The sequence below is a fragment of the Neovison vison genome, chromosome 5 (genome assembly GCF_020171115.1).
Source record: "Neovison vison isolate M4711 chromosome 5, ASM_NN_V1, whole genome shotgun sequence".
Taxonomy (NCBI): Eukaryota; Metazoa; Chordata; class Mammalia; order Carnivora; family Mustelidae; genus Neogale; species Neogale vison.
In genome coordinates, this window is record NC_058095.1 from 13243436 (window position 1) to 13258195 (window position 14760).

Genomic DNA, 14760 nt, shown 5'->3' on the forward strand with positions numbered 1-14760 from the left:
TTACCTAAAGCCTCCCCTACAGGCAATCCCGGGGGGTTCTCATCAGTGAAGTTACTCAGATGTGACGGAAGGAGGGGGCCGGGCTGTGCGATGGCTCGCAGAGGACCATGGCCTTCCTGCAGCATGGGAGGCGGCTGCTGCTCGGGGATCACAGCCTCTGCGGGTGGGGACTGCGGGCGGTGAGACACGGCGCTATTAAAGAAAGCGCTGTTGGGTCCTGCCTGATAGGCAGGAGAAAGCTGAGGCGGCGGCTGCGGAGTCAGCTGGTTCAGCGGATTCGGCGGCGGGACTACCTGATTTGGCTGGGGTGGCATCTGATTTGGTTGTTCAGGCAAATTACTCTGCTGCTGATTTAACAGGGCGTGCTGCTGTGGAATCGGAAACGGTGGTCTGGGCAGCTGGGGAAGGGGATGAAAATGACGACTGGGGATGGCATACTGTGCATGGGGAGCCGGGAGAGGAAGATTTATGTGTCTTGGGTTGAGATTATCTTTGCGATGAAATTTGGTATTGGGATAAACCACACCAGGACGCGACTCAGGACTTCTGTTCTGTGGATTGGATTCCAAATCAATCTAGAAAAAAATAAGAAGTCTTTCTTAACTATGGAATATCTGGGTCCTGTGGCTCTCCACCTGTCCACCCCAGCACATCTCCAGGGTAGGATAGATTGTTACCAGTCACAGCTCAGAGCAGGGGCCCAATCACCTTCTGACAATCAAGTGAGGGAATAAATATTTTTTAAATTAGAAAAGATGAAACAGGAAAAAAAAAAGCATATTATATTTGAGTCATAAGAAGAGATATTGCCATCTTATTAACATACCCACTTCCATTCTTTAAAAAAACATTATTTTTAATTTCACACTTTCTTCCTTGGAAAGATAACCATTTATCTCCTTCTGATATAAATCATTCAAATGTGTCCTTTCCTTCCAATTTTATTGTTTTTATACATCTCTCTCTTCAAATATATCTATATTAATTTTAAAAAGACTTGTCTCAATTTAAACAACTGTGAAGTGAACAAATAAGTAAGTACTTTATCATCACCTTTGTATAACCAGTCTGATTGTCAATTCTTGCCATTTGGTACTGACATTTATTCTCTCAACAAACATTTACTGAGAGCCTACCCAGGGCACTCGACCTTGTGCTGGAGATTAAGAAGGGAGTAAGAGGACTTAGTTTGTACCCTCAAGAGCTTATAGCAAAGGCTGGCAAATGATGGTCCCCAGGCCATTTCCAGCCCACCAGATTTCTGCGGTGAAAGTTTTGCTGGAACACAGCCACCCCCATTCGCTGACGTACAGTCTATGGCCGCTTTCTCTCCGCAGTGGCAGAGCTGAGACCGCCACAAAAACCATACGGCCATAAAGCCTGAAGATGTACTATCTGGCCTTTTGCAGGAAAAGTTTGCAAAGCCCAGGCTTGGAGTCCAGTAGAGGATACCCACAAGTAAACACAAAATTAGAGGGGTTCGCGAAAGGATGTGATCAGAGATCCTAGTGCCTGAGACAGTGAGAGGTGGTGTCACAAAGGCTATGGCGTGTGAACTGAGTCTTGCACAAAGAGCTGGAATTTACCCATGAGGGAAGGACACTCTAGGTAAAGGTAACAGCTTAACCAAGGAGAGGGGGAAGGAGAAAAATATGGCAGATTTAAGGAGCACGAGAAGCTTTGTATACACACAGAGCTACAACTTCACTTGTTAAGATGTGAGTTTTCCCCTTCCTGACATCAGATAAAACTGCTAGAGCCCAATTACACAAGACCCTGAATGATTCAGCGCTGAGAATAAACATTTTTAATCCTGTATGTAAACTGTGGTAAGCTACCAAAGATTTGTAAGCCAGGGAGTACTGTCATCCTTCCAAAATCCCAGTTTGATCTTAAGTGGTGACAGTGTGAAAACTGAAATATAAGGTGGAAAGAAGCAATTTTTCTTTCCCATCTCTGTCTAAACACTCAATGAGCTGCTCTGGTATATCAATCTCCTTCTAGGTTTCAGTGTGGAAAATCGTCACTGGGGACTGCAGAGGACTTGCCTCCCCAAAGGCTCTCAAGCTGAACACGGAATTGACCACTGTCAAGAACCCAGAACAAGCAGCTTGTTCCTGAATTGCCCCCGAGGTGCCCCCGGCAACCAAGCGATCACACCAATGGCTGAGATGAGCCCATCATGCCTCCAGGGCCTTTTCATCTCTCATCACTAGCTCCCATGGACTGCCACTGAATTTGGCCAATAAGGTCCTTAAGATGACTGGGTGTAAATAAATTGTCTAGAAAATGAAATGAGAAGAATGACAATTCCATCCCAGTCTTCCCGAGCCGCTGCAGTGCCTGCTCTCTGAATGTCTCAGAGCCCGTTACCCACAGTGACATTATAAACATGGAGGTCTTCAATAATGAGTTGTCATTAATCTACAATGAGCTGAGATTTGAGCTTCATATATTAAATCATTACACTTTATCTGCAAAATAAGAAAAAAAAAGTTTCAGAACCTACTTAAGGCTCTTTACCAACAAACGCTGTCCCCCATAAATCTTCATCTTTTTGATGACTGATGCTACATTTAGCTGGGATATGCATCTTTCTATAAGATACTGTTGGAAAGCTTACTCAGATCACGTCGAGGAGATCATGATTAGATGTCAAGGTTGTTTGTGGATAAGCTGCCTCCTTCACTTCTGACTCTGACATGGACCAGAAGCTAGGCCGGTCACAGAAGCTTAAATCAAGACTGTGCTACTCGGTGGGGCGCCTGAGTGGCTCAGTCGGTTAAGCTGCCAACTCCTGATTTCAGTTCAGGTCACGATCTCAGTTTCCGGGAGCCAGCCCCTACTTGGGCTCCCCACTCAGCCGGGAGCCCGCTTGTCCCTCTCCTTCTGACCCCCCCCCCAAATAAGTAAATAAATCTTTAAAAAGAAAATACAAAGACTATGATACTCGGGGCGCCTGAGTCGCTAAGTCAGTTGGGCATCTGACTCTTGGTTTTGGCTTAGGTCGTCATCTCAGGGGCATGGGACCCAGCCCCACACTGGGCTCTGTGCTCAGCACAGAGTCTGCTTGTCCCTCTTCCTTGGCTCTTCCCCCTGTGTGCTTTCTACCTCTCTCTCTAACGAACAAAATCTTAAAAAAGATAATAATAAATGAACACACTGTGCTGCTCTATGCTTCTACAGTGGGCTAAGCAGCACAGAGGGCCGTACCGGCTGAAGGAGCCTGAGAATTAGACTACTACCAGAATTACATTCTCTTCCATCACTTCCCTCTCAATACTGAGGCACTGAGTCAAGGAGAGCTAGGAAGTGGCTTGCCCCGAGGCCCTAGGACAAAGCATCAGTATGGAAAGAAAATCAAACACATCTACCAGGTTGCCTAGTTCCTGAACAGGGAAAGATCATGAGAAATTTTAAAACACGGACACAAGAGACACTTGGCTACCTGGGCTTCGGTTGCTCTCATGGCACCCAAGGCTCCTGTGGGAGACTGCGTCCTGCGCTACCTCCGACCACAAGGGCTGCCCCAGCATCCTCCCTGCCGCCTGTTCTCTCCCTGCGTCCCTTTCCACACACACAGAACCTCCACTTGACGGCAGCTCCGCTCGGACTCTGCAGGAAGTGCCGCTGGCTGCCTCATCTGTCCTCCTCCGGCAGGCACTAAGTCTTCTCAGTTGTAGAAACTGTGAGTCAGAGCTGCTGATGGGACATAAGTCACTGAACATAGAGAACCGTAGCTTAAAGCCAGCTGAAGTTGGAAATACAGATTTGGAAGTCATTATCATGCAGCAGAGATTTAAAACCATGGAACTGACCTAGCTTACAGTGAGGAATCATAGAGTGCAGAGAGGTGTAGGACAGTGACAGAACCCTGGGAAACCCCAACATAAGGACTAGGGACAGATGGGAAGCGGGCGGGCAGGAACTTAGAAAAGAGACAGGTCATGTTAGAGTTGTGAAAAGTAGAAATGCATGTCAAAGAAACCAAAAGAAACAAGATGGTCAAGAAGAAAGAAGCAGGAAATAGTAACAAAAACCGCAGAAAAGACAAGTAAGACTACAGCTTAAGTGGGTTCCTAAGAGTTGGTCACCCGAAGGGAACCTGGATGGCTCAGTCGGTTAAGCATCTGCTTCAGCTCGGGTCATGACTCCACAGTCCCAGGACTGAGCCCCACATCAGGCTCCCTGTTCAGCTGGGAGTCTGCCTTTCTCTTCCCCTCACTCCACTTGTGTGTGTGTCTCTCTCTCTCTCTTTCTCTCTCTCACATAAATAAATAAAATCTTAGAGATTTCCAGTGGCACTAATTCAACCAATGGTTTGCTTGTTCCGAATTCATTCACAAGCACAGAAGCAAGGAGAGTAGAAGAATGGGTGGGTAAAGAGTTTAGGATTAGTGATGACATGAATAAGTCATGGGTATAAAAGACACAGCATAGGGAATATACTCAGTGGTATTATAATAGCGTTGTACAGTGACAGATGGTAATTGCACTATGAAGAGTAAGCAGAACATACAGACTCAGTGAATCACTATGTTGTACACCTGAAATGAATGTAACATTGTGCGTCAACTATACTTCAATTAAAAAGGTTAAGGAGTTACACAGCAGATGTACTAAGAGGACAAGATAAGCTAAAGCTACTTAAGGAAGTGAAGTCTTCCTTCTTCACTGTAACAACTCTTTGCAGGCTGAGATTATTTTCAATGACACATCTGCAAGCTGTGTCTTCACTTAGTACTTTGTCACGGAAAGGCTCTAAATTCAAGTCTATCACTGAATAACACAATTTGAGGAAGGTATACAAATAAATCAGATAACGTAGCCACAAAGAAAAGGTGAAGGGAGAGAGGCATGACACAACCCACCAGATCCTCATGAAACAATAAACATAAAAGACACACATAAAAAGATAGAAAATTTTCTTTAAAACATTAAGATTCCAAGGTGATCAATCAGACTAAATCCATTAGGACAATGCATTCACCAAACGTAAGCAGCATACCTGTTTTGATTCTGTAGGCTTTTTCTCTGGTGTTCGAATCTTATTAATTTCAGGTCCAGGATTATTTGTATCACTTTTACCTAAGAAAATATTTTAAAATTCTTATAAATTGTTTCCAATGGATGTTACATTTCCAATGACTAACAATTATTAGACAGAAGCAGAATATTCTGAACATTGTTCACCCATTACTTCGATTTATACTACTGCTTGGGATTTGCTTTCTCTAAAGTTTCAGAGTTGCAGTTTCCCTGCAAGAAAGAAAATTTATAATTAAAGCAAACCTCATTGTCAAAACAAAAGCGCAAATAAAGGAATAACCTTAAAACATGAAATAACTTCAAAGATAACTGTCCATTCTCCAGGAATTCGGAGCCTTGTTTTCTTAAACTGGATGCACAAAAAGCACTGGCTTCTTGCCTGTTTATAAAGGCTCAATGCTTTGGTCATTCACAAATGCAATTAAGCAAAATCCAAATAATATGCCAACCCAATTGAACAAAGGAATCTAAATGAACAGGTATTCTGAAAGGGATGTAGTTAAACTGCTTAAAAGTAATAGAGAGCAAATTAAATACAAGTGGATGATAAATAGTAAAGGAAGCAAATTAAGATTTTTTTTCTATTTTTTATTAACATATAATGTATTATTTGCCCCAGGGGTACAGGTCTATGAATCGCCAGGTTTACACACTTCACAGCACTCACCAGAGCACATACCCTCCCCAGTGTCCATAACCCAACTACCCTCTCCCTACACACCTCCCCCTGGCAACCCTCAGTTTATTTTGTGAGATTAAGAGTCTCATGGTTTGTCTCCCTCCCGATCCCATCTTGTTTTTTTTCCTTCCCTACCCCCCAAAACCGCCACTTTGCCTCTCAAATTCCTCATATCGGGAGATCATATGATAATGGTCTTTCTCTGAAGATTTTTTTAAGAATCACAATTATAATAGAATTAAATAAATTTCATACACGTGAAAGGATCTTATTTTTCTCTTTTTAGTATTTTATTTATTTACTTGAGAGAGACAGAGAGAGCGAGTGAGCAAGGGGAGGGGCACAGGGAGAGGAACTGATGTAGACTCTGAGCTGAGCACGGAGCCTGATAGAAGGTTCAATCCCAGGACCCTGAGATCTTGACCTGAGCCGTAATCAAGCCAGATGCTTAACCGACAGCCATCCAGGCACCCCACACATGTAAAAGGATTTTAATCTGTAAGAATTAACTGCTGGATATTTTAAATTCCTTGAAAAAAACTCCCTGATTTGAGTTCTTGGTTAAAAACACTTTTATGGGCAAGAGCGCCTGGGTGGCTCAGTCGTTGGGCATCTGCCTTCGGCTCATGATCCCAGGGTCCTGGGATCGAGCCTGCGTCAGGCTCCCTACTCAGTGGGAAGCCTGCTTCTCCCTCTTCCACTCCCCCTGCTTGTGTTCCCTCTCTCACTGTGTCTCCCTCTGTCAAATAAATAAATAAAATCTTAAAAAAAAAAAAAAACACTTTTATGGGGCACCTAGGTGGCTCAGTTGGTTAACTACCCAACTCTTGTTATCAGTTCAGGTCTTGATCTCAGGGTCATGAGTTCAAGCCCTGCATGGGGCTCCATACTGGGCATGAAGTCTACTTATAAATATATACATACATACATACATACATACATACATACATACATCACTCTTTTAGAAAAGCCACTAGAAATTTATAAAATGAATTTTCATGCCAGAATATGCTTACTACTAAACTTCAAGAAATGAAAACTACAATGTCTGAGATATACACTGGATGGAACTAGCAGATTAGACACTGTAGAATAAAAATTTAGTGATCTTGAGGCATATGCAACAGAAACCACACAAAAAGAAAAAAGAAAAAGAAAGAGAAAAAAAAAGGAAAGTGCATCCATGAACCGTGGGGAAACTTTAATCAGCCTAATATTTGGGTAGTTGGAATTCCTGAAGAAGCCAGGAGGATATGAGACACAAAATATCTTAAGAAATAAAGGTCAAAATTTTCCAAACTTGATGAAAACTACAAATCCACAGATCTAAGAAGTTCTACAAAACTCCAAACTTAAGAGGCATGAAGAAAAAGGAATGTTAAGAAAAGTCCTTCATGGGGCGCCTGGGTGGCTCAGTCGTTAAGTGTCTGCCTTTGGCTCGGGTCATGATCCCAGAGTCCCGGGATCAAGCCCAGCATCAGGCTCCCTGCTCAGTGGTGAGCCTGCTTCTCCCTCTCCCACTGCTGCTTTGCCTGCTTGTGCTCTCGCTTTCTCTGTCAAATAAATAAATAAAATCTTTTAAAAAAAAAGAAAAGAAAAGCCCTTCAGGCATAAGGAAAATTCTATCAAATGAAAACATCAATATACAGAAAAAAATAGATTACCAGAAATGCTACCTACATGGATAGATATAAAAAATTACTCTTCTTTAACACTCTTTAAAAAGATACTTGGCCATTTAAATAAAAATAATAACAACGTTGGGCGTATAACATATGTAAAAGTAAAATGCATGACAATAATATCATAGAAGCCAGGAGAGGAAAAACTAAAATATTATAAGGTTCTTTTACTGTACATGAAGTGGTAAAATATACATCAGAAAGAATATAAATTACACTGTGAGAAGTTAAAGATGTATACTATGAACTCTAAAGCAAATACTAAAATAATAAAGGGTTATAGCTAATAATCCAAAAAAGGAGATAAAGTGGAATAAAAAAAAATTTATTCAACTAATCCAAAAGAAGGCAGGAAAAAAGTCAAGGAGAAATAAAAAACAGATTGGACAAATTAAAAATAGATAGCAAGGGCGCCTGGGTGGCTCAGTGGGTTAAAGCCTCTGCCTTCGGCTCAGGTCATGATCCCAGGGTCCTGGGATCGAGGCCAGCATCGGGCTCTCTGCTCAGCGGGGAGCCTGCTTCCTCCTCTCTCTCTGCCTGCCTCTCTGCTTACTCGTGATCTCTGTCTGTCAAATAAATAAATAAATAATCTTAAAAAAAAATAGATAGCAAGATGATAAAATCAAGGCTAACTATGTAACCACATACAGTACAAATGGTCTAAACACCCCAATTAAAACGCGGAGATTGTTACATTGGACTAACAGCCAACCATATGCCATCTAAAATAAACGCACTGTAAGGACACCTGGGCGGCTCTGTGGGCTGAGTACTCAACTCTTGGTTTTGGCTCAGGTCATTATCTCAGAATCTCAGGATCGTGGGACTGAGCCCCACATAGGGCTCCATGCTCAGATGGGAGTCTGCTTAGGACTCTCTCTCTCTCTCCTCGCCCCACCCCACCTCTCTCTCTCTCTCTCAAATAAGTAAATCTTTAAAAAAATAATAAATAAAACAAATGCACTTTAATGATTTTATGTATTTGAGAGAGACTGAGCATGCATGAGAGAAGAGGTAAGGAGAGGGAAAAAATCCTAATCTCAAGCAGGCTCTGAACTGAGTGCAGAGCCTGAAGCCAGGCTCAATCCCATGACCCTGAGATCATGACCTGAGCCAAAAGCAAGAGTCAGAAGTTTAATCAACTAAGCCACCCAGGTGCCCCAAAAAATGCACTTTAAATATAAAGACACAAAGAGATTAAAAGTAATAGGTAAGAAAAAGAAAGAAAAGAGAAAAAGGTCAAAAAAGATATACCATGACATCACTAGTCAAAAGAAAGCTAAAGTGATTACATTAGATATTAAGCAAAGTAGATCACAGAGCAAAGACTATTACCAGGGATAAAGGAAGTCATTCCAAAATCACAAGAGTTAATTAATCAAGAGCATATAATCCTAAATGTTGATGCTCCTAATAGGAGAACTTCAAAATTAATCAAGCAAGACTTAAAGAAAAAAGAGACAAATGCCAACTGTCCTTGGAGATTTCAATATTCTCCTCTCATACGTATTTTTTAAAAAGCAGACAGAAAATCAGCAAGAATATAGTAGATCTACACAATTCTATCAATCAACTTGACCTAAGTAACATTTACAGAGCATTCCATTCTTCTCAAGTAAACATGGAACATTTGCAAAGATACACCAAATTATGGGCCACAAAACAAATCTCACTAAATAACAGTTTGAGTCATACAAAATATGTTTTCTTATCACAATGGAATTAATGTAGAAATCAGTAACATAAAAATTCTTAGACGATCCCTAGTAACTGGAAACTAAAACTCCCCTTTCTAAATATTCCATGGACCTAATTTCAAGTGAAATTAGAAAGTGTATGCAACTGATGAAAATAGATCAGAATTTGTGGGATAAACTACTAAGGAGGAAAATTGTAACACTAAATACCTATATTAATTTAAGTTTTCACTGTAACAAAGTATGTGCAAGAGTCTTATACCGAAAACTTAAAAAAAAAAAAAAAAAAAAAGGCTCAATACTGTTAAGATGTCAATCCTCCTAAACTGATCTACAGATCAACACAGTCCCAATCAAAATCCCAGGAGGGTTTTTTTGTAGAAACTGAGAAGCTGATTCTAAAATGTATGTGGAAATGCAAAGAGGCTGGAATAGAGTTTTGAAAAGGGACAGGGCTAGAAAACTCATAGTACCTGCTGTCAAGGCTTTTATAAAGCTACAGGAATCAAGACAGCACATCTGGCATACACATAAACATGTGCAGCAACAGAACAGAACAGAACAGAGACTTAATATATGTGGTCAAATGATTTTCAACAAAGCCACTGCGTTTAGCGGAGGAAGGACAGTGTTGTCAACAAATAGTGCTATATACATATACACACACACTTATAGAAACAAAAACAAAAGCCTCAATTCTTACCTCACACCATATAAAAGTTAACTCAAGATGGACCTACGTGGGGCACCTGGGTGGCTTGGTGGGTTAAAGCCTCTGCCTGCAGCTCGGGTCATGATCCCAGGGTCCTGGGATCGAGCCCCGCGTCAGGCTCTCTGTTCTGCAAGGAGCCTGCTTCCCTTCCTCTCTCTCTGCCTGCTTGTGATCTCTGTTTGCCAAATAAATAAATAAAATCTTTAAAAAAAAAAAAAAAGGACCCAAGTGAGAGCTAAAACTATGAAACTTATTGGGGAAAAAATAAATTAATAAATAAAACAAAACATAGATCAAAGAAATTTAGACACCACACCAAAAACATGACTCAAAGAAGAAAAAAATGGATCAACTGAATTTTATCAAAAGTAAAACCTTATACTCTTTGAAAGATACTGTTAATGAAAAGGCAAGCCATATCCTAGGAGAAAGTATTTCAAAACATGTACCTAATTAAAGATTTGTATCCAGAAGGTATAAAGAACTCTTACAACTTCATAAAACAAACTAATAAAAAAGATGGGCAAAAATACAAATGAGAGATCTACTTCATGAGAGATATACAGAGGGCAAATAAGTCCAATGAAAAGATATTCAACAATATTAGTCACTAGGAACATGCAAACTAATACTATGATCAGATACTATCAGATACCCACTAGCAAGGGTAAAATTAAAAAAGACTGACATCACCAAGTGCTGATGAGAATGTGGAACAGCTGGAAATTTCATACATTACTAGCTGAGATAAAAAATGGATTAGCCACTTGGAAAACAGCATGGCAGTGTCTTATAAAGTCACCTATGTGTTTATAATATGCTTATCAATCTTATTCCTGGGTATACACCCAAGAGAAATGAAAACCATATGTTCATACATGTGTTCACAGCAGCTTTATCCATAAGAGCCAAAAATTAGAAATAACTAATTGCCCATCAGCTGATGGGTAGATAAAAGCACTGTGGTGCATCATAGAACAGAATACTAACCCACAGTGAAAGGAACAACCTCTGACACAGGCAACATGAATGAATCTCAAAAGCATTAAGTGAATGAAGCTAGACACACAAAACTATATGCTCTATGATTCCAATAACATGACATACTAAAGACAAAACTACAATTAGTAGCTGCCCAGGGCTGGGGCTTGGAGAAGGAGGCAGACGACAAAGGGATATGAGGGAACATTCTGTTATGTAAATATCCTATATCTTGATGCTGACAGTGGTGAACAACTCTCTGTACTTGTCAAAACACATCAACTGTACATTTTAAAACTGGATTTTACTGTATATAAATTATACCTCAATAAACCTGACTTTAAAAAACAGACTGGGTAATTTTTCCTTATTTATGATTCAAATAGACATGGGACTGTGCTTTACATAAGGACTACTTTAAATCAAGATAGCATTCGTGTCTAGTACAGCACAAAAGTAAAGGAGTCAATAAAAATGTTTAACAAGAGAGGAGTTTCCATCTCAATTGTAAATAATTATCATTGAAAACACTTGAAATATTAGGCACCTGGGTGGCTCAGTCCAGCTGAGCAACTGACTCTTGGTTTCGGCCCAGGTCACCGTCTCAGGGTCGTGAGAATGAGCCCTGTGTTGGGCTCCATGCTCAGCAGGAAGTCTGCTTGAGATTCTCTCCCCCTCTCCCTGTCCCTCCCCATGCTTTCTCTAAATAAATAAATAAATAAATAGTTTTAAAAATAATAATAATTATACTGTTAAAAGAACTTTGTACATTGATACAAGCAGGCATATGACCAATTTGGGAACCTGAGAACAGCCGAGCAGCTCACCATTTCGACTTGGCTCATGTTGCTCCTTCTCCGGATGCTGGTTTTGCGGCTGCCCTATGCTGACGGGTGGGTGGTGCCCAAGGCCATACGGTATGGGAGACCCCCGTCCGTGTGTCTGTAAGAGGTTCATATTGTAGGCCATTGCTGCCTGGTGCGTAAGGATCCGAGGATCGACTGCAAATCTGCCCTGGTACCCTGTCCATGGTACCTAGGTTATTACAAGAAATAAAATAACTGCATTAAGTACATTCTGAAAGGCAAGCTCCCACAGGGCTGTTGATTAGGGAAAAGCAAACACACACACACACACACACACACACACACAGATGTCAATTTTATCAAAATGAAGAACTACAAAGTCAATGCTAATTGTAGCAATTGGCAGAATTACTACCACATCTTAACTGGTCAAAAACTGGCTTCTTAAAAAAAAAAAAAAAAAAAAATTGGCTCCCTGATTCTTTAGGGTGTAGGGGAAATGGATCATCTTTCGTGTTTGGAAGAAACTGAAGACTTAAAATTGATAATTATTCCTTGACACGTTAAATCATTTTATTATCCTGAATCATTTCTCCTCAATATGAATGTATACATGCCATAGATTACCAAGAAAATCACTTTTTAAACTATAACCACATAGTTACATAGTTTAATAGACTAAATGAAAGAACAAGGGAAAACTTCAGAAAGAATTTAGAATTTAGTCTAAGGTGTCTTGACACAAAATACAGAATACACATAATGCATAATATACATATTCCATTTTACAGGAATAACCCAATCATTTCATGTTCATTTGTTGAGGCAAAATTCCAACAGTCTGTTAGTTAAATTAATGCTTTTGATTAATTCCTCTTCCCTTAAACCACAGAAATACAACATTTCTTTAGGTGTATCTAAACATATAATCTCTGCATGCTAATGCAAAAGGAGAAACAATGACACCTAAGCTACTGCCCCATCTTACAGTAATGTAACTGTTACATGCAGACTCTTAAAAAAAATCTTCTATAATAAAAGCCTCCTGACCTAGTAAAATGAAATATAAATCCTAAGGGACTTACTATTTAAAGCAAATGATATAATGTTGCCAGGCTGTCTGGGAAGAAATAAGTCAGCTAAAATTGAAGGTCTATGGGGAGTGGGCATGAATTACGTATTTCTTACTGACAGTTACTCTCACTGGCTACTGTAATTGTAAACTATTGTGATCAATATGGTTTACATCATGGCCATTTTCCATTTTGGTGGGGAGGGAGTGCCAAAAATCTTTGGCAATAATCACTTCTGCCTGAAATTACAACACTTGCCTTAAATGAAAGATATATTTTCTAGGCTAAAATTCCTGAATTTAGAAATGTTATTATATTAGCAAACTAGCAAAATTACAAAAATATTAAAGAATCTTAAAGGAATAAAAATGGGTTTCCATTATCCATTCATAAGATTCAAGCCCTCTAAATACCTATTGTCTTAGAAAGGATTTAATAATGTTTTTAAGTACCAGTAAAATTTCATAAGGAGGGAAATTTCTCAGATAAATTCAGATCCAGAGAGCTAGACTAACCCAAGCTTCTTTGTCTCCTCCGCAAAACTATTATTTCTTAGGAAGGATTAGTGAATTATGTAAGAATAAAAAAGTAAAAGATAAAATAAAGCATCACTTTATAAAACAAGAGACCAATTTACTAGCTCTGTTAACTTTCAGCTCAATTTTCCTATTTTAAAAGAATACAAAGGCTTTTCAATCAAAACAGCCAATTAACAGATTTCTTCATAACCACTGGCAAATAACCAACTGTAAGCAACAAGTCATATTTCTTTGGTCATTTCAAACTCTGATGGTTAAAGAATGAGCTGCTTTAAAAGTCTACAGGCATTGAAAAAATTTTTTTAAAAAGGCAGAACACGATCTGGGATAGTCACTAATTTAGTGAAGCCTATTTTATTTTATTCAATAAAAAGTATCTCAAATGTCCACTTACAGGTAAAGGCACCGACATAACTACATTCCCTCCATAGACAGCAGGTACGTAAAGAATACTTGTCCCAGTGTGAGGATCTATTCTTTGAACAGGGCTTGGAGATTTCCCCAAATTTGGATGAGGTCCAAGAGGGGGTGGAGGAGTATATGCTCTAATAGGATTGCCAATAAGTACAGAAGGATTGGGCTGAACTGAAATATAAACAGAGAGAGAATGCACTCAGTAGTTGTTCACATTTCTCTAGACAAGAATAATTTAAATCACCAACAGCAAAATACATTTCCCAAGTTTGCCATAAGATATCTGATAATCGAGGAAATATACCAATGTGGAAGAATAAAACATATTAAAAAAAATTACCATTTTACAAGGTTCCCTAAAATGAGCTTGAGATATACAAAGTATTCCTTTGTAAACTAGTGTAATTGTAAATGTCTTCCAAGAAGCTAGAGGTATGTCTTTCGAGAAAACCATACACGCTCAGGGAAACATTCTTCTAAGACTAGGAAAATATATGCAACCCTTCACAACAAAGTTTTGGCTTACAACTGTAATATAGCCACAAGCAAAATGAAGGTTAAGCAATTATTATTTTTAAAGCATACTTCCATAACATTTTAAATTGTTTAAATAAACTTCATCTTGAAATTTCAATGACCCAACATTTGGAGAATATAAGTATGTTCCAGAAACTTTTGTTGCATAGGTTTAAATGTTTTTCCTCAAACTTCTAGGTACAAATCACATGTTTTCAGTAACAGCATAACAAAGAATTTACATTGTGTTGAATTTATTGTGTTGAATGAAATAGTTCAGTGAGTTCCAAAGTGTGTGTGTGTGAAGTTTGGAGGTAAATCTCTTATACAATAAAAGCAAGTTATCACAGGGCTAATTTTCCACTTACCAATTCCATCGTTCTGGAAATGATCATTCTGGGTATGATGGAGGTTTTTCCCCTTTACAGAAAAAAAAACCAGAATTATAATAATTATAATAATTTAAACACATTTAATATTAAGAGAACAGTAACCACTTTCCTAATCCTATGCAAATTAAATATATACAGCAACAATTAAGACTCAAAGATTGCGAGTCTGTAATTAATAACCACCAGACTGCTTTGAGCCAACTTTCTTTTTAACTATTAA

General features: G+C 39.3%; 1 protein-coding gene across 4 annotated transcripts in view; it reads right to left on the reverse strand.

The window, feature by feature from the left end:
• HELZ (helicase with zinc finger) overlaps positions 1-14760 on the reverse strand; it is a 162834-nt gene that overhangs the window by 26498 nt on the left and 121576 nt on the right. For all 4 annotated transcript variants that reach the window (XM_044247592.1, XM_044247589.1, XM_044247591.1 and 1 more), the window contains 5 exons: positions 14517-14568; positions 13613-13803; positions 11628-11835; positions 5009-5088; positions 5-575 (listed from right to left, as the gene is read on the reverse strand). In XM_044247592.1, coding sequence (XP_044103527.1) covers positions 5-575; positions 5009-5088; positions 11628-11835; positions 13613-13803; positions 14517-14568 — 1102 coding nt within the window. The remainder of the gene's footprint in view (positions 1-4; positions 576-5008; positions 5089-11627; positions 11836-13612; positions 13804-14516; positions 14569-14760) is intronic.